General features: G+C 39.6%; 5 protein-coding genes across 5 annotated transcripts; 1 reads left to right on the forward strand and 4 right to left on the reverse strand.

The window, feature by feature from the left end:
- Nucleotides 1-1,410: 1,410 nt before the first annotated feature.
- Nucleotides 1,411-6,372, reverse strand: acaa2 (acetyl-CoA acyltransferase 2). Its single transcript, XM_030417581.1, has 10 exons — nt 6,209-6,372; nt 4,316-4,482; nt 4,038-4,166; nt 3,563-3,679; nt 3,267-3,414; nt 2,939-3,114; nt 2,586-2,715; nt 2,383-2,453; nt 2,118-2,272; nt 1,411-2,032 (listed from the first exon to the last, which is right to left on the reverse strand). Exons 1-10 carry the CDS (start codon nt 6,222-6,224, stop codon nt 1,951-1,953), a joined length of 1,191 nt encoding a protein of 396 aa, XP_030273441.1. The 5' UTR covers nt 6,225-6,372; the 3' UTR covers nt 1,411-1,950.
- Nucleotides 6,373-6,573: 201 nt separating this feature from the next.
- Nucleotides 6,574-9,004, forward strand: mrpl40 (mitochondrial ribosomal protein L40). The gene is made up of 5 exons (XM_030417582.1): nt 6,574-6,772; nt 6,943-7,026; nt 7,591-7,746; nt 8,283-8,364; nt 8,492-9,004. The coding sequence occupies exons 1-5, from the start codon at nt 6,711-6,713 to the stop codon at nt 8,717-8,719; spliced, it is 612 nt and encodes a 203-aa protein (XP_030273442.1). The 5' UTR covers nt 6,574-6,710; the 3' UTR covers nt 8,720-9,004.
- Nucleotides 8,977-10,995, reverse strand: c5h22orf39 (chromosome 5 C22orf39 homolog). Its single transcript, XM_030417583.1, has 3 exons — nt 10,913-10,995; nt 9,973-10,140; nt 8,977-9,832 (listed from the first exon to the last, which is right to left on the reverse strand). The coding sequence occupies exons 1-3, from the start codon at nt 10,940-10,942 to the stop codon at nt 9,701-9,703; spliced, it is 330 nt and encodes a 109-aa protein (XP_030273443.1). The 5' UTR covers nt 10,943-10,995; the 3' UTR covers nt 8,977-9,700.
- A 435-nt stretch (nt 10,996-11,430) lies between these two features.
- ufd1l (ubiquitin recognition factor in ER associated degradation 1) lies at nt 11,431-15,313 on the reverse strand. The gene is made up of 12 exons (XM_030416624.1): nt 15,154-15,313; nt 14,803-14,935; nt 14,350-14,382; nt 14,120-14,241; nt 13,670-13,800; nt 13,504-13,576; nt 13,348-13,416; nt 13,197-13,265; nt 13,071-13,121; nt 12,877-12,965; nt 12,256-12,340; nt 11,431-12,076 (listed from the first exon to the last, which is right to left on the reverse strand). Exons 1-12 carry the CDS (start codon nt 15,154-15,156, stop codon nt 12,002-12,004), a joined length of 933 nt encoding a protein of 310 aa, XP_030272484.1. The 5' UTR covers nt 15,157-15,313; the 3' UTR covers nt 11,431-12,001.
- Nucleotides 15,314-15,911: 598 nt separating this feature from the next.
- On the reverse strand, nt 15,912-24,395 carry dhx37 (DEAH (Asp-Glu-Ala-His) box polypeptide 37). Its single transcript, XM_030416621.1, has 27 exons — nt 24,238-24,395; nt 23,909-24,024; nt 23,615-23,784; nt 23,335-23,447; nt 22,840-23,224; nt 22,564-22,712; nt 22,332-22,424; nt 22,085-22,181; nt 21,454-21,567; nt 21,114-21,330; nt 20,479-20,577; nt 20,326-20,396; nt 20,095-20,230; nt 19,929-20,005; nt 19,464-19,696; nt 19,257-19,368; nt 19,036-19,142; nt 18,600-18,788; nt 18,320-18,444; nt 18,058-18,174; nt 17,793-17,965; nt 17,583-17,697; nt 17,253-17,390; nt 17,068-17,162; nt 16,718-16,791; nt 16,410-16,507; nt 15,912-16,327 (listed from the first exon to the last, which is right to left on the reverse strand). The coding sequence occupies exons 2-27, from the start codon at nt 24,009-24,011 to the stop codon at nt 16,251-16,253; spliced, it is 3,477 nt and encodes a 1,158-aa protein (XP_030272481.1). The 5' UTR covers nt 24,012-24,024; nt 24,238-24,395; the 3' UTR covers nt 15,912-16,250.
- Nucleotides 24,396-24,521: the final 126 nt, after the last annotated feature.

The raw sequence follows: 24,521 nt of genomic DNA on the forward strand, positions 1-24,521 counted from the left end.
ATTATATATACGCACACATGAAATGTAATAACAATGGGGAGTCAATTGTTAATAAATAATAAATATGAAAACTGCCCAGTTAGTAAGTTATGTGTACACTTTTTAAAATTGCAGTGAGGTCTACTGGGAGCAGTGCTATAAGCAACAACCAATGATTACAGCATTCAAGTAAACTTTCTATTTTGAGCAGCATAGTGTGTGGTTCAACAGAAAAAGACCCCATATCATACAATGAATGACTGAGCAGAAAACCTTAATAATGTTATGAACTACCAAGCTAGTCTGGTTGACTGCAACACCATGTCATGCCCAACGCAGTGGAGCCATGACAAGCTACGTTAGCTAGCATTTAGCATTAGCGGATCAGACGAATTTCTATGCGGACTAGCAAGACATTTATATTCTCAACATGACAACTTAATGTTTAAGAGTCAACCTTGTGTATGTGCCCTCAATACTGCTTTAGTAAACATCAACATCAGACTACCGAAAGACCGCACGTTACTATTAGCCAGCTAGCTAACGTTACAGACAGCAAGGAGGCTAGCCGGTGGCCTACACTGCGGATCACCTAAAATGTTCATAATTACACAGACATCACGGACATATCACAGTAATAACGATGTCTAACGTGTCTTTTAGATACACGGATTCATCTCCTGATGTTTGGCGACTATAATTTTTATTCTACAACGCAGATGAAAACAGATTTTATTCTCACAGTAACACGAAAGCAAGGGTGCCTTACCTTTGCTATGAAAAAAAGACCGACATCCGGGGATGTGACGTATATAAGGACGCTGCACGGTGACGTTGACGTACGTACGTCGCGTTTCGAGGATGTGCTTGTCATTGTAGTCTTAAATGCATTTCTCTCTCCCGGTTAAACAGAAATAATAACTTTTTTTAAACGACTGACGGTCCTAAAAAAATTGGCGACGTTTGTATTTTTAGTGTAGGAAACACATATTTATCTAAATATGTATTGTGTTGTTTATCTGCTCATACAAACAGAAAAGCTATCATTGTAAACATTTTCTGTAAAAAAAACAAAATAAAAATGAGAGAGAGAGAGAGATTGTGAAACATATCTAACTTAATTTCAATACATGAGTATTCAATATCAAATACCACCTGCTGTATGTTATCAGCTTTTCTTAAATCATTTCAAGAATATGTAACAAAATAATCAATGACAGCAAAGGTCGCCCTTCTAGCTAACTAACTTTCCTGAATAGGTTTAAACCAAAAGGAAGACTTATTGAATAAATTCCTGATTAAACACATTCCACTTCCATTACTAAAATAAGTAAGTTAGTTAAATTTTAATTCCCTACTGAACAAAAAAGAAAAAAAAAATGTCTGACAAGGGCTTGTCACCAAACTTCAAAAACACAACCTACTTTTTTATGTTTTTTGAAAATTGTATTTATTGAGATTATTTGAAACAGAAATACAAAATCAGTTTTTGCTGAAGCAATCACAGGTCAGACATATTTCCTGGCAAAACTGATCCCTGATAATGGAGTGATAGAAAACATTTAAGGCAAACATCAGAGTTGATTTAAACCTCACATTAACCCAACCCAATCTGTACTTATGGAGTTAATAATATGCTACACATGTCAATGTTACCAAGGATCTAGCTGTGTATTTGAGGCACGTACATAAACAGGTTTCTGAGGCAAAATTGGGCTCATTGTACATGAATAAACAGACTGAATAAACTAACAAGAGTAAGCAGCAATATTAATGTTGAGTGATACTTTATGTACCAGGGAAAACATATCAATTATCATTTTAAAAGAACATTCGCCATTTTACATGACTGTGAAAGGTTCCTAAAAATCTCTTTTTAGCTTGTGTCAATTGTATGTTATTCTATGCAAGTGAGTGATGGTGCAAGACATTCTTCTACGGGAATTCTTTTAATACTGGCAGCTTCTCCGGTTAGCATTTTTCAAGGATGATGGCGATGCCCTGACCTCCACCGATGCAGGCAGAGCCAACAGCGTACTTGCCTCCTCGTCGCCTGTCAAGAGAAAAAAACAAGGCCCATTACTCAAAGCCTCTTAATGTGCAGACATCACACCTGATTTACTGTAAATGTAGGCTACCTGAGCTCATGAACCAGGTGGGCAGTGATGCGTGCTCCAGAAGCACCGAGTGGATGTCCAATGGCAATTGCTCCACCGTTAACGTTGCTTTTCTCTGGATCCAGACCAAGAGCCTTTGCCACAGCCAGGTACTGAGGGGCGAAAGCCTCATTCACCTGAGCAAAGAAAATGACATCAATGATGCAACTGAGTAATAACTACCCAGATAAATCAAAACATAAAAGAAATGCATTAACAAATTAAGTCACAGAGACTCGTAACAAACCTCCACAAGATCCATGTCGTTGAGAGTCAGACCAGCTTTTTTAAGAGCTTCTGTGATTGCTGGAACAGGACCTAAGATGATTTAAGGAAACAAGACATTCTTATTAGAAGTCATGTTGAATACCACATGAGTTTGTTCAGTCATTCATTCATTTAAATTCAATAGAGATTAAATCAACTCTCTGTAACAGTAGTGTCACTCACCAATTCCCATAATGCTTGGGTCACAGCCTGACACGTGATAGGCCACGACTCTGGCCAGTGGAGTGAGCTTGTGCTCCTTCAGCGCGTCTTCACTTGCGATCAGCACAGCAGCAGCACCATCAGATACACCCTGGAGATCAGCAAGAGAGTGTTAAACTTAGTAGTAACCAACTATTGCTGATGGTAAAAGTAATAACAATTTCACGATAATTATATCAAAATAGATTTTACTCAGCTAAAACCAAAATTTGGAGATCTAAATGACACTACCACATGTCATAACTTCTTTAACAACGAAAGTGATGTTTCTAGGTTTTCACGAGAAGGAGTCTACACCGCAGACACAAACTCACTGAGGCATTGGCAGCAGTGACAGTCCCTCCCTTCTTGAAGACAGGAGCCAGTTTGGCCATCTGTTCCAGTGTGGTCTGTGGACGAGGGTGTTCGTCCTGCGTCATGGGCACTTTGCCCTTTCTAGCTTTCACATCAATGGGAGCAATTTCTGCTGTGTAGTGACCAGCCTCATGAGCTGTAAACAGAAAAAAAAAAAAAATTATTCAACTGTAATCAAAGAGCTTGTCTTAAGCAGTTTGCTTCTTAACTGTAAATATACCAGCCTTTCTCCTTAAAAGCAATATATTTCAATATTACTGTGTTTAAGTTGAATGAAGCCCATCTTACCTGCCTTCCACCTTTGTTGCGTCTGGTGTGCATAATTGTCACAGTCTTCTCGTGTGATCTGGTATTTCTCTGCAAGGTTTTCTGCTGTGATGCCCATTGGGATTTTGATGTGCAGGTCAGTCAGACCCGCCCACAAGGTGTCCTCCAACTGTCAAGCAGACACGAGGAGAGGGTTTATCTTTGAGTCATAAGTTTCTGGAGTTTTATATCAAGGTATCTTTATGACATTGTTTCATGAACTTTAGGGTCAAGTGTTTGGGGTATATGAAAAAAGAGAAAATTGACCAGTAGCCAACCTTGAGATCGAATCCAAACTTTGTTCCAAATCGTATGTTGCGAGCAGCATACGGGGCCTGGCTCATGCTCTCTGAGCCTCCACACAGGACCACCTCTGACTCCCTGAGGCAAATTTCCTGCAAAGACACAAGAAAACACGTTTGTGAGCAACATGGAACATCGTGTCGAATTGATTTGGGAAAAATTGTACTTCTAATAATGTATCTTTGTGACATATCTCCGGTGTTTACATATAGACACTCAGTGGTCAAACATGTGCAATATGATGTACTTCAATCCAACAGTGCCAACATCTTAGCACCCCCTCTTTGATATAATGTCGTACAGTACAAAACCACTATGACCCTAGCAGAAAAGTTGTGTTAGATTGTGTTAAATACTATAATCAAGTGACCTCTGAGTTTACAACATTATGGGGGTTATCTACATTTGTATTTCTGTCAGAATATGTTTTGTCCTTGGTGGAGCTCTTACTTGAGCACCATTGATGATGGACTGGAAACCAGACCCGCACAGTCTGTTCACAGTGAGAGCAGGCACTGGGATGGGAACGCCACACCTCAGACCCACGTGGCGAGCAATGTAGGGCGCATCAGCTGAGCTCTAAAATTAGCGGTGTAAACAAAGAGAAATAAAAAGGTGAGGAACAAACCAAGGACACTAGTCATCACACAAATATGCCTGTTTACATGTTCATTTGATGGCAGTTATGATCGATTAAGCCTTGCTGTTGATCTGTTGGATTTGGGTACCTGCATGACATTTCCCATGATGACACTGTTCACAAGCTCTGGTGCGACACCCCCGGCAGCGAGAGCGGCTTTGGCTGCATGCTCAGCCAGGTCTGTTGCACTGTGATCCTTCAGCACGCCACCATAGGTACCGAATGGAGTGCGCTTGGCACCTACAACAAATACTCCTGCAGAGAAACAGAGCATTTCAGTACAAAGACAAGGACTTCAACCCCGCACTGGGAGACAGGCAGATCACAGCATCAGGACACACTGCAGAGATGGCTTACACAGCCTGTGCACTGAGATGCAGAAGATAAAGAGGAAGCTAACATCAGATGAATCAAATTGGACAGGAGAGACAAGAGAAGCAACTACTTCTGGATTTTTTTTTTAATTTCCCTTTATTTATACACATTTTCTTCAACAAGAATAGCTGAGAACTGATTTAAAAAAAAATTTGCATTTTAAAAATAGTTTAAAACTTAGCTTCAATGATGTACACCGTTTTTATTATACACAAGTCACTATAATGCATTACTATCAAGTACTATTGTTATCTCGAAAAAAAGTGTTTTTTTTTTAATATACTATTTTAATCCCAAATTGGGAAATTCTTTTTTCCACTCACATTACACACAGGTGCGCACACACAAACACACACATGCAGTGTAGAGGAGATGAGCGAAGGGGCAGCCACAAATGCCACGGCACCCAATGAGCAGTGTTAGGTGCCTTGCTCAAGGGCACCTCAGCAATGCCCAGGATGTGAACCAGCACTCTCCAACTGCCAGTCCACATCATTCTTTTTTTTGGTCTGGGTGGGACTTGAACCAGCGACCTTCAAGTCCCCAAGCCAAGTCCCTACGGACTGAGTCAAGCACTGGACTGTAACCTCTGGTTCTTGTCAGGATGGCATGATGCCTTGACCTGACCCTTTGGTTTAGGTTTGAACTAACCTTACTGTAATATCTGACTGAGGCTGAGCAGTGTGTTTAGCATTGCACAATATGTCCAGCATTTTAGACTCTTATGTGCTGTATGTGGACATGCACTAAAATATAGAGTGGACCAAAAACAAAAAACATTTGTGAATGGATAATCAGTGCTGGAAACAAGTACATTTTGAGGTACTTGAATCCTACTTGAGTTTTTCCCATTTTATGCTACTTTACAGTTCCACTCTTCCACATTTCAGAGGATAAAAATTTACTCTTGTCTACACTAATCTGAGATCTGTTGTTACAAGTTGATACTTCTCAAAAGACATTTTAACTTAACAAAAGGAAGTATCAGACTTGATAAGAATTTAATATATTATTTTGTATTAATGCAAGACTAAAGATTATATTCATAAGGTGGTTTTACTATTTTTACACAAGTAATCATTTGAGTCCTTGAGATTTCATTTCATTTTATTTGGATCTCCATTAGCTTTGGCAAAGCCATTGCTATTCTTACTGGAGTCCATACCCAACACCATAATCTTTTCACTGCAGTGCACAAACACACAAAACACATTACACAGCACAAACACACAAACACACACACAAACAAAACAAAACAAAACAAAACAAAAAATAATAAAGTAATTTTGCACTTAAATTGATCCACAGGTGAGAGACTATAACCGACAACAGCTGTTGATTATGATTATGACACCATCGGTTCACCTTTCACCTGATTTACAGTAACGTTGTGACCAGAAAACGTTTCAAAATCTCTGCTAACTTTCATGTTTACATGTAATCGCATCAAGTATTTGTTGGTTTAACATAATGCTACACTGCGGCACAAACAGGAAAAATGCAGCCCTTAAACATTAACAATTTTTTCAAAGCAGCACAGCTCGAGTCCACAAACATGCATCTCTGCTTTATAAACTTCCTGCGAGAGTGAAACGTGTTTGTTTACCTCTGAGAAGCGCCATGATGCAGATTCAACAAACCACCACAGTCAGGATCAAACTTTTCGACCGATATGCGCTTGTGGCACTCTGAATCCGTCCGGGCTGAATATAAAAACCTGACACAACTGCGACCTTTCCCCTAAATAGTGCAGTCGGAAATTTTCGCTCCTCGAGTAAGATTCGACCAAAAATACTCCACACAAATGTAGGTTAAGACATCATCAAAATGTTTTAAAAATCTGGAAATGTCTCGTAATGTTTAATTATTGACTGTAACTACGAGGTATAGCATTATCAAACATGTATTTAATTTCCATCGCAAACAAAATGCTCGAAAATGCGAGCATGAAATTGTAAGCGACCATTCGACGACGTCATCTTCCCGCGACACGTCTGTTCTGTCACTCAAGCAAGGGGGCAAGTGGAGTGATATGTAACTACATGTGAAGATCTCTGTTGTTGTGAACCCGAGTATGAGTTTATTGTGAAGGAACACACAGTGGAAACATGTCTGTGGCTTTATCGCGCTGTCTCTGCAGGGTTTTATCCCGACAGACCGCTCCGTCAAGGTGAGTGTTAATAGTACGACGTGAACTCTCTGGTAGCGAACAAGGCTGTGCTAACTACGTAAAGCTAACACAGCTAAGGTTATCCAGTACAGAGATGCTAATGAATGAGTTATGCTAGACAAACAGCCTTGTACGGCTTGTTTTGACCTGTATTGTTGTATGATTTGCAGCTTCCTGTTGGGAGAACATCACCATGCTGTACGGAGTCCTTGGTTTGCACCAGTGATGACACTGAAGACATCTGCTCCACTGAGGTATGATCATGGCTGGATTATTATAAATGTTATATTATTCATATACCTAAGGAATTGTTTGTGATAATGTGCAGTACAAATACACAGTATTAAATGAGTCAGATCCTGCATTTTCCTGAATATCTGGTGTGGCTCTTGTCTTACACATAAGCTCTGTCCCCAAATCTCCTTCAAAAACTATATTGTTGGTTGATTTGATGATGAATGTATCTGTTTATCACCTATTGCTCAAAAACGAATTCAATGTGATGTCTTATTTTGCAGTTTAGTTTTGATAAAAGATCCAAATCTAAAAAATACTTGATTTACAATTATGTTTAATGGACAAAAGCAACAAATCCTTAAACTTTAGGAGATTAAACCAGCCTTGTTGTTTAATAAATGACCTGAACAGCTGATTATCACAATTGTCACTATATAAAACAAGGTGCACAGAAAAAAAGTATTATTTCTGCACTGTTCTATTTCTGTATGTCTGTGGGCATTGCACTTAATCATAATTGAGCTATTTGAAAATATCTTATAGTTGAATATTCTCACAAAGAGCTGTACTTTACGTTTCAGAGCGGAGCCCAAAAAGAAGAAGAAAGTTGACCCAAGAAGGGAGCAGCTGGCGAGAGAGAGGCTGAGAAAAAAGCTGAAGAGGCTGGAGAAGGTTCCGCCCGAGTTCATCCCGATAGAAGACTTCATTACTCCAGCCAAATGTTTGGACGAGACCAGGTACAGCTAATTTCACTGTTGTACACGCTGTCATTTGGAAGTAATCAGGTCAGATTTGTGTTGAGATATTGTTTACCGCCCTGTACTGCTGGTTGTGCTGGCATTCAATCTTGAACGAGGCAGCTATATTCAATATTTTTCTTGTTGTCAGCAAATGCTCTAAAAAAACAAAACATTGTTGCCTTTGTGGCCAGCTGGCGTTGTAGATCATCTGAACTATTGAATCTCTTAAAAATGCATTAATGCAGCACAGTGTTTTTGGGATGCAATTGACATAATCTATACTACAACCCTTGTTGGACAAGATTGCAGCAAAGTCCCTATTAGCAATTCCAAACAGTGGGTTAAAGATAAACTTGTAGCATTATCGATCCCTAACATTACAATATTGAACTGGCCAATAGTCATTCAGAATTGAAATTATTAAATGTAACATTTTATGGGCATGCTTTTATATACAATTTGACTGTTGATGACTTACTGTACCTTTTTTCTTTGAAGTGCTATTAATTGGTGTCTATTATTCTCTTACAAAGGGAACGCTCTGCACCAAAGCTGTCATTTGAAGAAAGTGAGCGTCGAGCCATGATGCTGAAGGAGTGGTGTCGATACAAACAGGTCACCACTTAACCATCACACCTCCATCGCTAATGCTTTTATAGAAAATGTCAGTCTGACCCCTGCCCTCCTTCATGTGCACTTAGGGGGGCTGTGTTAATGTGCCCATCTGTCTTTGTTCTTGCAGGACCAGCACATGGCTGAAATGGAGGCTGTCGAACTTGCTCTAGAGGCACAGAGGGAGGCGCTGGAGGAGCTTAAGTTAGAATCTGAGGAGCTGTATCAAGCAGCACTAAAACCAGACCCCCTTCTGTTTCCCTTCACTCATGAAGGTCCCACCCACACACCACCAATTACTCAGTATGAAGCGCCTGATGGAAAATACACGGACATCACTAAAGTTTACACGCAGTGATGGACAGGACAGCAGTTGTGCAACGTGTGTGCATTGTCATTTATTTAGTGTCTGTCCTTGATTGTACCTGATTCAATCAACCAAGATGCAGCCTTTCAACAGCCTGCATGTGCAGGTGTGGAGGGCGCTTTATATGTTTTCATGCATTGTCACCGCTGATCTTTCATTTTTGCATCAAATGCAACGACTTTCATGGAAATTATGCATTGAATTGTTTTGTTTCACTTTCTCAACTCTGTATAAAACATACCAGAAGGTAGAATAAAAAATGTCCTTTTTTATTGAGCCATTTTGTTCGGAATAAAACTTTGTTATTTCAGCCACAGTTATATAAGGCATAAAACTGCTAATGTACATTTCTGTATAAATTAAAACAGCAAAGCTGAATTCTGACAGACTAATCCATCGATAATGTTGTATATAATCATAGGAGTGTCTACTGTATCAAATACCCACATTTACATTGGTTGACAATTTGTGCAATGTGACTGTGAAGTGTTGACAAGCTTACAAGGGCAAACTCTTCTCTGTGACGCTGACAAAATCTGTGGAGACGAAGTGAGTGCAACCCATTTCATATCCATGCACAACAGATCCGTCATTACTTTGATGGAATATATAGAATCTTTCAGATGAATCCATTGCATTAATCGACCCAATATTGCCTTTTTCTTACGCTAAACAAGGCATTTGTCATTGTGCTTCAGTTGTCAAGAAACAACATTTCCTTTGCAGAGAGCATATATTATAATTAAGTGGTTGAAAACACGCTGTCATCCTCATTATTGACCACTGGATGCTGCTGCCATGTGTTTTCATGTAGCAGCTCACTGAATAAAAAAAAAAGATTGGGATGGAAATGAATGATGAACAATCTCTCCAGCATGTGGCTCTAAACAATTTCACTAAGTCCATTAATGACAAGAATATCAATGTCTTCATTTCACTTTGTTTTGGCCACAGCAGGTTAATAATGGCAGTTCATGAGTCCTCAGGCTTTCCATGGTTCAGGGGCAGGTGCCAGTCTTTTGGAGGACCTTGCCTCAGTTTCCACAACGGGGTGAACTTTGTCTGCTCTGCCACTCTTTTCCTCTCACTCGTCTGCAAGGCTTCCTGCAACACAGATACAATACATATAAATCACTGATTTCATTTTCAAGACATTTTGGAAGTGTTTATATGTATTCTTTAAGACATTAAGACACCCTGGATAGTGAGAGGTCTTTAAACAATGTGACTTATGGCAGCTTAACCTTGGCAGTAGCACTTCTGTTTTTCTCCCACTCTACGCAGTTATTGTAGTCCTCTTTCCACTGCTGGCAGGATGGGGCGGCACCAAAAGCGTAATAATGGTGAAAGCGATTCCAAAAGCTTTTACAATGTCTGAATTCACTCCAGTAGTCCTCACATACCCGGGGTGTCTATGAACAGAAAAGGCAGGATTCATCACTAAACCAGCTTGTACGAATTATATGTTGACACCTTACTGTTGTGTTTGTCGTGGAGAACTGCATAACTTTAAATTCCCTGATAGCACTTAACAACATCAAAGGGCCCTGTGCATCTAGCTATGTTTTCTGCTTAAGCGAGGTAGAAATTCCATGCTCATTCAAGACCATTTATTCCTTATTTGGATTGGGTATGTTTATATATAAAAAAAAGAAGTAATGTCTTAGATACTTCAAACTCTTGTTTTAGGTATATTAGCATTAATTAATTGACCACTATCAGTACACTGGTTGTTAGTTAATACTGTTGAACGTTTTTTAAGATGCTAAAATGTTCACTTACCTTAAATTAGGGGAGAAAATAAAAATAGAACATAGTGTTTTAACAGCACCTCCCTGAGGTCGGTATGGTTTACCTCAGTTTGCAAAGTGGCTTACCTGACCTTACAAAAATATCTCTTTTACATGTAATTTTCAAATGTACTTGCAAAGCTACATCTTTTAAGTAAATGACGAATCAGATGAGTACCTGAGGGTTTCTTTTAAAACCTCCTGGTGTGTCTGACATTGCTACACGCTAGCTAAGGTTAACGTTACTTTGGCAATGTAGCATTGATAGCTAATCACCTTCCTAAGTATTTGTTAAAGATGTGGCCCTCTTCGATCTCTATCAGGCCTAACAATGCTTCATCGGTTGAAAAGAAATCAGGACAGTAATTCATAATATATTTTTAGGATAAATTACCCTCCACAACGTTTCTCCAGACCGGTCCATTGCTAGCCGAGCTAACCTGACAAGGGACAACTTCCGGTTCTATTGCATTTCACAATAAAAGCGCAAGGTACTCTTTGGGGAAAATTTGAGGTACTTACTCTGAAAATATTCACTTAATACTTTTGAACAGCAAACATAAAGCACACTAATGTAACATGCCATAACTGTAGAGACCATATTTGTGAAAAATGTATTTAAAGCTACTCTGTAGTTAACATTTCTTCTTTTACATCTATTGTCCATCATCCATCTATTGGTGGGATTAATTGTATCCATGTCATTACATTCGTCTAATTATAACTGGAAAAAGAACTAATTAACCATTTACACCTAAATAATATTATATAATAATAATATAATATTCCCAACTCAAGTCAAGCAAAAGGGATTCATCCAAAATCATCCTATTATGTTACATATAACTTACTCATTTGGTAGTTCATGCACATGCTTAGACATTATTAAAATAATAGTTCACTACAACGTAATACTTTCAAAACACAGTCCTTTATTTGTCTATAAATAAACCTGGAAAAAATGAGAAACCCTCGCAAATTATTCCAAAACTCAAAAACCCTCAAACATAAAATTAAAGTTTTTATAATTAAGAACAAAAGTATAGAGGTCTTATTGCTGCATTTTATAATTAGAATGGGGCTCTGAAAACAGCATATTTAAGGTGAACTGTAAAAATGCAACAATTATTGAAAAAGGGGGGAATATGCTCAAAGGCAAAGGTAATTCAAATCTTATCATTATTAAAACAATACTTAATTTCTTCGTGTTGGTTGTGTGGTGATATAATTTATTACGTCTGGCTTAATTCAGTCCCCCTGCACCTGCGAATATCAAAATTACAGCTGACAGCATTTTATACAGTTTCTGTTGAGCAAAAGATGACTGTCAGAGCTTTAATTACATATCATCTCAACTCAACAGCAAAACTCTCACTTCAAAAGAGACAGGGAGACAAAAGCCCAATGCATCAGAAGTTTTTTTTTTCACTTTGCTTTTGAACGCGACAGTAGATATGGTGAGTCTGTGCACATCAGCCAGTCTTCAAGGCTTTCTGCCCTTCTTGCGTAGTGACTGTCCTTCTCCAGAGAAAGCGATGAATCTGTTCAAGGCGTCATCCTAAGAAGAGTAAAAAGAGATTGTCAGAGAAAAACTGTTTAGAGAATGGAATACATATATCAATAGAATGACCCACAACATAAAATGGAAAAGTGTGTGACAGAACTGTTCTGAATTTTTGCAAATACAGCAGAGTTGAATATTTACAAACATATGATAAAATCAATCACATTTCTTACATCATCCACAAATTTCCTGGGCAGAGGCCTCGAATTCCTGATGAAGGTGATCCTGCCAACTTTGAAGTCATAGTTTGGAATGCCTCTGTGTGATAAAATATTCAAGTTAAATTACAATTTTACACTCAAGACTCTGGTAGAATGGGTCTATATCCAGTGATGTGTGGTAAAATAAGACTAAACAGGTGACACTCATGGTGTCCAAACAGTGACCATCTTGTAAATCAATGCCACATTGAGCAAAATATTTTTTTTTTTACATCTCAGCTCTCAGGTGCTAAAAGTTGACCTTTGCTAAATTTTGCATTTGATTGGAAGGTCAAACTAGAAATACCATCAGATAAAGCTGCTATAAACTGATTATGTCACACCACAACAAGATGACATCGGACCTGGTGAAACTTAAAGATGGAATGTCAGATGGTTGTGGAGACAGTCTTGGTTTGGCAATAAAAACATAAGATTAGTGTTTCCACTTGCCTTCAAGGACCCTTGACAAACATATTCCTTGCCATGCGGTACTGTACAGTTATAGTTGTAATGTTGCAGTCATTGTGTCACAATAATTAAACGTTCAGCCACTTCGTGTCTACATCAATCACACACTGGAGATGTCCTCACCTTTTGATGTCACTTGGACTCAGTGGAGCAGGGCTGGGCTCAATCCCCTTTGTTTTACCATCCAAACGGTTGCCAGATCCAGTGAAAGCCTAAAGTAAGGAAACAGATTAGAAGTCAGATAGCTCTAATTATCCCAGTTGTCAGTAGAAATGACAACAAAGATTTGCCTCAAACACACGGCGACATTTACTCACTCTGAATCCCATATCCATGTCAGCATAATTTGTGGGATCTCCCTCTTCCTCCTGTAAGGAAATAGTTTTTTAATAAATTGTTCAGAGCACAAAATGTACTTGGCTTTCAATGGTTTAGGTCCTTACTGTTGGTTCTTCCTGGTGATGAGGTCGCCGTTCAGGCTCTTTGTAACCCAGAGGAGCATCGAAATCCACCTGGGAAACAGAGTCAATAAACATTTAAACTGGAGAACACACCAGAATAATTCATTGTTTGCGCTAACATGGAGGGTCTTACGTTCATATCGCACTCAATGATGGACACTGCTTTATCTGGCTTGGTCTCCATTACTCGCAGCTCATATATCTGAAACAAACACACACATTAGCACTGATGTTCCGCATAAATAAAAGACAAGACAAGACAAAAACATATTCACATAAACTGGTTTACCTTTTCATTGTAGTTGATAGCTATGACATCACCAGTTGTCAGGCAGGCAAAGTTTCTCAAAGCATTCTCCAGCCTGTAATACAGTGACAACTTAGTTTATCATTTCGATTTCACCACAAAATGTGATAAATATAAATATAAAAGATTTCTAAGTGATATTTCTTACACTGCTTTGGGGTTTGTGATGTCCAGGAAGTCGGGGCTCTGTGGTTGGAACTTTGAGTAAGTGGCCACCATAAGGTTAACACTTTCAACTTGGACCAGACCGCCTTCTTCCAACAGGAGATTCTGCATCATCTGCAGCAAAGAAAATAAAGCAAATTTCAGAATGGTCTTTATTGATACTTACAAAGTGGCCTTCAAAGCAGTAAATCAGCAGAGAATATTTCAGACACAATAAGAAACATGTTCAATTTCATCTCTGTTCTCTCAGTTTCTCAAAATCAAAGTATTGTATTTGTATGAAGTCATTTTTAATTAGATTTTAATACTGGTACTTTAACTCTCTTTGCATAAAATTTCAATACAGTAGAATCAACCCCCTTCCAATTCCTCCAGTATTGATAACAGAAGTCAGTTCAATCTCTGTGACAAATTAAACATGTTAGCTTCTTACCCAGTGTGGCAGATAGCAGATTCCCTCATCTGCCACAAACTCCAGAACACCACAGTGAGTCATTCTGTCTGAGTTCTTGTTGGTCAACTTGAACAGCATTGGATAGGTGATGTTAAGCCTGCCTGTAGAGGGGAAAGGTACAGAAAGATTACAATGATTGAAGGTTCATACAAGACTTTTGTAATGAAGATGGGCTTAATTTCCATTTCCAAAATTTAACTTCCACTTACTGAGCTGGTCGAGAGCTGAAGGTGGCATGATGACTGAAAGAAAGAAAAGTTACGATTAGTTGAGACACAACGAACAAGATCAGGTTAACATCTTCCAAGCCAGTTAAAAGTTCTGGAACACATCAGATACATGGATGACTGAATTTCAACAACGTGTGACTTTTCTAGTTCATAATTATAAATGAAGAGGACCAACTTCAGGAAAAAAAGAGAAATTGATCGCTCTAACCAAATGGTTGTAGCAGACAACATACTTCTATAATTGCTCTATACATACTTCATACTAAAATCTGACACTACAATGAGTGAGTCTGGAAGGTGAAAGGCAGAAAGTATGTTTTAAACATGTTGTCTAAAGTAGAGAATCCAATACAATAAACTGAAAACAATTCTCAGTGTACAACGAATTCCGTTGTTTACATGACGTTCTCAGGAATAAATAATAATGCTTACTTTTGCCTCCTTTCTCCACGTCGGAGCGGTCGTTAGGACCTGCCAGCATCGACACCGAGTAGCAGCGATACTGAGTGGAGAAACGGTTCTGAAATCCCCGGGACATCGGGTGATCGAATACGTGGAAGGAAAACTGTGGAACAAATGAAATGATAAAACACACATCATTTAATATGTTTTAAGTGAGTTGCTAACATCCACGTAGGACTTTAATTCCATCATGACAGGGCATCTTTCTGCTGTTGTCGTGTTGTTGTTAGCCGCTCGCTAGCTAAACAGCTCTAAGTACGATTTGCTTTGACAGACAGTGTATGAATCGTCGACGTTTGACAAAATCAGAGTGCCACTCACCATGTTGACAGTCTGGGTCTTCTGTCGTCAAAGGGCTCAAGTGAAAATGTCTCTTTCTCTTCTCCTATGCGAAAATTTGGATAAGCTGCGAGTTTCCACTGTTGTTTTCCGCTTCTTCCGGAAGTGTACGTGCTGACAGACGGAAATGACGACATGAAACGAGTTAGCCAATCACATAAGCCCAATGGGATAATATATTTTCTTGAATATTTGTGCATTTATTATAGATTTTATTTTTGTTTGATTATTTAAACAATAATAGGAGGATTTCTGCCCGGGGTTCATGTATTTATCTATTTGTATCAATAAAAACACAACCAAGTGTTGCAAGTTTTTTAAAATGACATACATGGGCCTATTATAAAAATGTTTTTATAAAGTAATACTGGATGAATCTGTTATTATGGTTATTGATCATGATCATTTTGATTGTAGTTGTAACTATAAAAATAATAATAATAATTGAAAATTCCTTCCGATAAAAGTTTATAAAAATGAAAATGAACATTCAATTGCAACCAATGCCATGTTCTCATTAGCCTGTCTGCTAAATGTTCATGTGTCTGTGGCTCCACTTCACCAGTTTGTAACACAGGCCTAAACTAACACAATGTTTCTCCATGCTCTGGCTAGAATGTATTCTGATTAATACTCCTCATGCCCAGTATACTGTCAGTGATGTGTTAATGGAGCTGCCCTTTAATAATTATCAACCATAGTTTCGAATACATACAGCATGAATACACGACACACCAAACTTATTCAGAGCCACACAGTTTTAATGAGTCTTATGAAGACCAAATCAGACATACATGACTGTCAGCAGCACACTGATAACAAGTTAAAAGTTATTAAAGAGGATCAGTTGAAATAATTTCTGGCTGAGAAAAACTGTACATGTCATAGATGCAGTGTATAAAATACGAAAATGAGAAAAGGCAATGTTGTGGTATTGTAGATGCACTTTGATAGAACATTTTAAAATGGAAAGGGCCGAAGAAGCCCTCTGACTGTGAAAAACTACAAACTATAAAACAACACAGGTCTCCAGTCAAGTGTGTTTTATAATTTGCTGCCTTGTTCTCAGATGTAAGCCTTCATATTGGAGGCCAACTCTTGGCTACTTCTTGGTGCAGTGCTTCAGGTAACCACTGGCAGTACGCAGACAACAGAACTGTAGGAGGAGAAAAAAACACAATGAAACAACAAGAACAAACTACAAGAAGGCTAATGGGGCAATGGCATTAAACCCTCACATTTATCTTCAGTTTTCCAGACAGAGTAGAGAGTATCTCTGCAGTCAACTCTCTTTGACACCAGCGCTCCCAGCAAAGCCTCTGTCCTGGGCTGGAGCCTAAAGGAGCAGAGACACAAGGATAAGTGAAAAGTTACTAAATGACAAGTTAATTTGCTGATTGATGGACTAAGAGCAGGAAGAACTGTCTGTGTGTGTGTGTGTGTGTGTGTGTGTGTGTGTGTGTGTGTGTGTGTGTGTATGTGTGTGTGTATGTGTGTGTGCTCGCAAGTGTGTGTGTGTTTGTTTGTTTGTTTGTGTGAAACGTACTTTGCCCATGTTTTCATCATGATGGAGGGGTTTGACAGAAGGCGGCCAACATACTTCTTAAGTTTAGGACAAACCTGCAAACAAGACAAAGCAAATGTCACTTTACAAGTCTTTAGGTGTTCCTCTCTGGTTTGGTCAAGTATTATTTTAACAGCTTGTTGTTTGTGGCAGGTTTGAATGTCACATTCAGATCTGAGGTTTATGTCTGTTTTTTTTTTTTACTTATATTTAACTTCAGTGCATTTTTTCTGGTCTGGCACAATTCTTTTTTTTTTTTTTATGTTGTCCAAATTCAAGCTTCATGGCCATTAGAAACTTGCGTGAAGATTAGGGTAGGTTTGCTGCAGTACCTGTCCCTCAAGCAGAAACCTGGAAAACAGCTTGTAGCGCTCCAAGCCATCTGGATACTCCATCTCAACTGCTGGCAGCTGCCAAGCGACACGGACTGCAGGAAAGACGCAGCGATTAGAAATATGCAGGCAGAGACACCTTTCGGCACAAACACACAGATGGTGCTCGACTGTACAAAACTCACAGAAGGTGCTGGCACGGTGACACCTGAGGGTGCCTGTGGACGAACAGAACCACGGTGATGGTGACTCCTGAGGGGAGCTGAAATGACAATACTGAGGCAGAAGTTGGGGTACCCACTCTGCTTCTACTGCTGACACACCTGTTCAAGACAAAGATGAAGATATTTCACCATGTGGAACCATCAGTCTGTCAATCTAGTTTAAATAACAGCGGCAACAATCCAGTCCAAGAGGAACTTCACTCCAAACAGCTCTCTGGATAAGCATCGAGAGGGAACTGTGACTATCACACACCACATCCGACATCCTTTGTTTTCACAAAGCTCATTTACCTTTCATGTACATCTTCGTGGTCTCCATGATCTCCTGGTAGACGACAAACTCAGGCAGTGTTTTGAACAGCGCAGAGGAAGGATGAATGAACACCGGCTCATCCATCAGAGGTGTCTATGAACAAAAAAAAAAAAGAGAAATTGAGGATATAGTCGAGAATGATTGACAGACTCATCTAAATCATAATTACAGTCCTCAGAGCAACTTGCCTTGTACCCATTCTTCCATTTTGGGTCCAGTATTTCTTCTCCCTGTACACGCCTTGCAAGATGGTCTCCCAGTCCGGCCAGAACAATCTGCCGCAAGCAGACCACCTGGTGCTCTGTTGGTGGAGTCATCTTGGGATTCACAAAGGCTCCCACCTCTGGACACACCGCGTTTACTGGGATGACAGACAGAACACCAATCATCTTCCGTTTTGTTTGACATTATGGGTTAGGTTTTCTATGTGTGTGTGTGTGTGTGTGTGTGTACCTGCATTAGTAAGTTGTCCTCTGAGCCTCCTGATTTCCACCATGGCTTTATACCTCAGACCGTTGTCTTCGCAAAACTTGGGAGTACAACCAGCAAATTCACAAGCACCAACCGCACCTGGTACCACATAAACAGAAATATGGTATAACCTCCATCAAGGTACTTAATGTGAATGCACGTTTTTGAACCAACGTATGACCACACTGACCCCTCCTACAGTTTATAGCACAATACAGTCCAGTAGTGTAAACTAAAAGCTTACCCAGCATGACCATGAGGTCCCCCAGCAGGAGTGACGCTCCTTGTCCAGCCCACAATCTTCTCATTTGGGTTAGCCGAGCTCGACGCTGATTAAGCTTAGAGCTCTCATCTTCACTTCCAGCAGGTCTGAAGAGAAATAAAAATGTGTTACGAGTATAAAAAAAAATTAGGTATATGGCGGGAATATGCCACAAAGCTGTAAAGATGCTACATGTCTTATGCCAGTTTAAAGCACCTGCTTATCCACATCAGATATCATTAGAGCAAACATGTTTCCTCACCTGTCAAGGTCTTCGAAGATCTCTCGGACTGTCATGGCTGCTACCACAGCGATGACGTAAGGCAGGCAATCCTGCTGCTTACCGAGAGCTAAAATTTTAGCGTAACGAGGTGCCACAGGGAATGAAGCCATGGCTCTGCCCAGGGGGGTGATCGGACAGCTCAGTCTCGCTTGCTCTATGTCTTTCACTCTTTAAGAAAGAATACACAAACAGTTTTTAGATTGGAACAAACTTTATGACTCAGAATTACCTCAATTTATCTAGTCATGATGGATAAACTAGGACATTTTCAAAATAAATGGTACTGTTATACTCTCAAATGTCCACATACAAGGGCAACAACTGAATATTCTTTCAAATAACTAAAATAAATAATAATAATTATGTAATCATGTAAGCTTGAGATATCAGTCACAGCAGGTAAAGAGAGGGTTACCGTCCGGTGCGAGGCGGCTCCTTCAGAGCTCCCAATGAGACTAATAACTGCTCTGCTGCAACAAGAGCCTCAGCAGACGGAGACGTGGGAAATGGAAAATTGACCACCTGCATGAACAAAAAATATGAAGTTGTACTTATGAGAAGACTCTCTTACTCTGATTCAATAGCATTTCACTCAGAAGTTGACTGGTAAGTCTAAGCAGTTAATTTCTTTCTGACCTTATCTATGTTGAGGTCTTTCATCTGTAAAACCAGGTCCTCCACAGGCCTGCGAGTGATCTCTGCCTCTGAGAACAAACTGAAGTCTCCAAACACTGCAGACGAGTACAACCTGCAGAAACATGACAGAAGCAGAGAGACAGACATCTGTAAGTATAAAGAAAAGAACTGTGTAATTACGCTGTCACACAGTTTTAAAGTCCTGACCTGTAGCAGTGTCCCGGCTCCGTTCGTCCTGCTCTGCCTGCTCTCTGATTGGCTGAGGCTTGTGAGGTCCATGTGACCTTGAAGGAGGAAACTCCAGTTACTCTGTCGTAGAAACGTTTCTTAACTCGGCCGCAGTCGACCACATACTTGATGCCAGGAATGGTCAGAGACGTCTCGGCCACGTTGGTGGCTATGACACATAGACGGGTACCAGGCGGAGGAGGCCTGAAAACCTGCCGTCACAGAGGCACACATACAATATGTCATAGTCAACAAATGTTTTACTATACTAACAGTTTTCTGCATTTTGACTTAAAATGATAGTTTAATCTTTGAGTTAATCATCATTTTAAATTATATAAATACTTAGGAAGGAAAAAAAAAAAATCTTGTTTTATTGCAAAAACAACCAAACGTCTTCTAAAATTGTATTAATATTTTGATAACATGTGATATTAATCACACCTTAGCCTGTTGCTCTGGAGCCAGCAGAGAGTACAGAGGGAGGACGTAGAGAGGAATAGAGGGGTCCGCCTTCTCCTCTACAGAGACAAGACACAGAGAAGAATCAGTTAGGACACTAATCTGAAATACATGCAATGTGAAGAGTTATTCATTTGGAGTAGCTTGCCTGCATCATTAGGATCATCTCCGATTTCCAAATCAGACCCTTCGTCCTCCTCGTCTCCGATCCCTGCCTCTCTGTCCTCATCGCCTTCATCCACCGGGAGCGCAGAGTAGTTATCCAGGTCAATTCGGGGCAGAGACTGGTGACAGAGATGACGCTCTTTAAATGTGTACACACGAATATCTGTTGAGGAGCGAGGTGGGTTTGGTGTCATTTTGCTGAAAGCAGACTTACGACAGGTTTCTTCTGTTTTGCCTTCTTAAACTTCCTCATTGCCTCCGAGGTGTCTGCTTCCTCATCTTCACCTGAACATAAAATAATTTACATATACAAAAACACTGAGACATAGGAGTGTAAAGTGGGTCAACAGGTGTGTGTTACACTCACCAGTGGTTGTGTTACTCTTCCGGAAGGGAAAAGCTTTTCTCAGTCTTCTGCACAAACTGTGGACCTCTGCCTGACCGGTCAGAAACACCAGGATACCACCTGAATGACAGAGACAAGGCACTGGTTTGTCCTGTTTTTACTGCATATTACACTATATACATGTTTAATTCATATTTAGAAAAAGCGCATTAATAAATATCAACTAACAATTTGCAATTCCTCATGCTTCCCACCCTAATATCTTAAAAAAAAAGAGATTCAGTTTAATCTGCTTAATTAACAATATTACACCATTTTCACTGCATCCCCTCAAATAAATGAGACCAGGTTTTCTTATAACATCTATTATTATTGTATTGATCTGTTGTTTAATTTAATGGGAATGGTTTATTTGGATGTTAAACGTGTGACTATGGTTAGTTTCATATTGTGCTCCTAGATGAGAAACACTGGTATCAGTTAGCTGAGACATAGTTAAGCAAAAAAAGGCTTTGTATCATGTAATACGTAAAAATGTAGAAACAGACAATTTGTTGTCATTAAATGTTAATGAATGATTTGCTGATTTTTGACTTAAAACCTGTAGTTTGTAAACTGAAAAAGTTTAAAATCTGTTGTGTGTTTGGTGTGCGCACCTGGAGGCAGCATCCGGTGGATCTTGCAGATTTTGTGGAAAACTTCTCCGGTGTAATCCTCCATCGGGGTGCGTTTGTTGAAATGTATAGTGACTGGAAACTGGCGAGCGTCCACCTTGATGACGGGCGGGGGAATCCGAAACAGCTTTGTATTGTCTGTGAAGTCCTCCACTCGCAGGGTAGCCGACATGACCAGCAGCTTCATGGGCATACCTTTCTGCAGAGAGATGAAGACAAATGTATTTACAATGATATAATGATTAAATATTAATTTAAAAGAAATAAACACAGTGAATGATAATGCCATGCCAAAGACATGAAACACAGCAGAGTTTCTTACCTTGTTTCTGAGAGGGACGATACGAGACAACAGTCCGATGAGGATGTCTGTGTACACGCTCCTTTCATGAGCCTCATCGATGACTATCACACTGTACCTCTGGAGCAGGAAATCCTATGAGACAAAACAGAGACTGACAAACTGCAGAAAAGTCAATTGTTATGTAATGTTATCATCTTTCCCATTAGTTTTATTAATATTGAAAAAGTCAACTTCATAGTGGCTCATTAAAATGTTTTAAAGTGACTCAGTTAAATTTCAGATTAAAATTACAGCATCACAGCGAGTCTTTTGTCACAAATTATGATCTTTTCTCCCCCTGCTTTTAATGCTTGAGTAATGAGCACTCATTACTCAATCGTTAAAATCTTTTTTCTTTTGTTTTAATGAATCAAAAGGAAAATAAGAAAACATTTTTACAGTTTCAGTTAAGCCCACTGAACTGAAATTGAAAACTTGGATACAAATTTACTGTATTAGTGTGAATAGAAGGCAAATGTTTGTTTCCGAAAATGACGTGAGTTATCTTCAATACAAAGACTAAAGATAAAAATTGTTACTCTTCACATCACTCTCTCTGTCTGTTTGCTATTACATTATTGAATTACTAGGTGGAGAGTAAAGATAATACCTTCTGAATCTCCTTCAGCAAAACACCATCTGTCATGAACTTGATCTTCGTATCGCTGGTCACGTTCCCTTCATATCGGATCTGGTAGGACACCACCCTGAACACACAAAAATATCTGCTATTAAATTGTTTTATTTTTAAATCTACGGTCCTCTAGCTTGTCACAAAAGAGGTTACACAACCAAAACAAAACATTTGATTTCATTTCAAATATGTTAAATATCTATGGTTAGCGAATGTTTGTTACCGTGTGGACAGGTTCATCTCCTTGGCCACTCTGTGTGACATGCTCACAGCTGCTACTCTTCTTGGCTCTGTGATACCGATTATTCCACTGCCACTGGAGGAACGAACAGAATGAAGAAGATGACGGCAAACATATAATACAGCACATGAATGTGTATCCACATCTAAACCATTTTTCTAGGTAAATGTCCACTGAAAGATTTAAGGACAGGAACATCGAGAGGTTGACCTACCTGGCATAACCAGCCTCATACAGAAACTGAGGCACTTGAGTGGTCTTTCCACTTCCCGTCTCTCCACAGATGACGACACAGGGGTTCTCTCTCACTGCCTCCATGATGACCTGCTCCTCTGCCAGCACGGGCAGCTTCAGACGAGCTTCCTACAGCAACAGATTGAAATACACTTAAAGCCCAACCTTAAAAAAAGAACACCCAAAAATAATGTAATAACTGTAGTATCAGATTTAGTCAATTACTCTCTTAAACATACACAGTGAGGTCACACACCTGTATTTCTGGTGATCTGTCGACAGGAATGAAGACAGCCGGCTGCGACAGCTTCTTTTTTTGATCTTTCTCCTGGTCTGAAGTCTTCTTCTCTTTTTGTTCATCTTCTTCAGTTTTTTGTTGTTCCTCCTTTACATCCCGTTTGTCCTCCTGACTGAGAGAGAGGGTTTTCTCTGAATCACTCGTCTCCGTGGTCTGATTCTCTTCTTTATCCATCTGCTCATCGTCATCATCATCCTCTGAAGAAGTGTCCAGATCGCTACTTTCTTCTTCCTTTTGTTCCTCTTCTTCATCCTCTTCGACTGTCCATTTCCTTTTTCTGTTTGCTCCACTGACACTGCTGATCTTTGGCGCCGAGTCCCCATCTTTTATTTCATCCAATGACCTGTAAACAACCCACAAATATAAAACCCCCGACTCCACCTACTCTGTATCTTCCAATGACAAGTTTATTGTTGTTCATCTTCGCGGAATATGTTGCACCAGTGCACTTACTGTTTATTCTGGTAAAGTTTGTCTCCTGTTCCCAGTTTGGACGTGGTGTACAGCAGTTTCAGTTCAGACTCTGGAACCTGCACCTCTGCCAGTTTGCTCAGGATGTCTGCTCTCTGGACAGGTCAGATAAAACGACAGGTAAATGGGTTGTGGTTTCATCCCGTGTCTCAAATTTATTGGCAGTTACTAAGCTCTTTCTAAAAAGCCTGGTCGAGATATATCTCTCGTCTTAAAGCTACACACGTCTTGTCTGAACTCGCAACATCAATGTGTCTCTCACCCGAACTTTCTTTTCTTTGCGCTCCAGGACCGTCTGCAGCTCTTTCCTCTGCTTCTTGGTCAGAGGCCTTTTGGTGGACACAGGTGTCACCCAGGCTTTCTTCTTTTTGGCTTTGTTGGCTGGGAGGACCAAAGCATTGCTTTCATCTACACCTTTTAGCCTGTCCACAGCTGATGGAAACAAAATCCAGAGACTATTACACGGCAAAGTCTAACAGGCAACACACTCAAGCTGCCATAACTTAATATCAATACTGAGGAGCAAAAAATATTTTTCCAGTACATGAATTCCTACCTTGCAGTTCAACCACAACATCTGTCTTCGCCTCATCTGCTGGTTGTTGAGTGTCACTCTGATGTCTTCCCTTCCAGTTGTGTTTCTTCCTCAGTTTTCCCATTTTATATTCAGGTCTTAAATCAATAAATAACAAACTGTGTATAAAAATCACTGATGTACCTGATCACTTGTAATGTTAGAACAATTGCCAGCAAGCAAACGACTTCACTAAATACTAAGTTAGCTACTTTGCTAAAAGCTAACTAGCTAACTTTACCTTAAAAATTACGATATGAACATAATTCACACAACCGAATACATGTTTGTAAATATTAGAAAATACAAACCTTTTTATTCTAACGAGTCAAACAACTGCATTGGAGATTTAAACACTTGACGTTTGATATTACAGCCCTACACAAACCTCACGTGTAAACATATGAGGGTACGTCGGGTAAAACTGTCCGCCGCTGAAACGATTTCTCCGCAGGAAGGTTCCGCTACACACATGAATGAGAAAAAATAATCCCCAGCTTTTTGTTGGAGTGTTTTAAGATGTTTTATCGTTTATGAATCATCATTCAAGATATTCATGTAGTGTAGTAGTCTATTCAAATAAATCAGCGAACTT

The sequence above is a fragment of the Sparus aurata genome, chromosome 5 (assembly GCF_900880675.1).
Source record: "Sparus aurata chromosome 5, fSpaAur1.1, whole genome shotgun sequence".
Taxonomy (NCBI): Eukaryota; Metazoa; Chordata; class Actinopteri; order Spariformes; family Sparidae; genus Sparus; species Sparus aurata.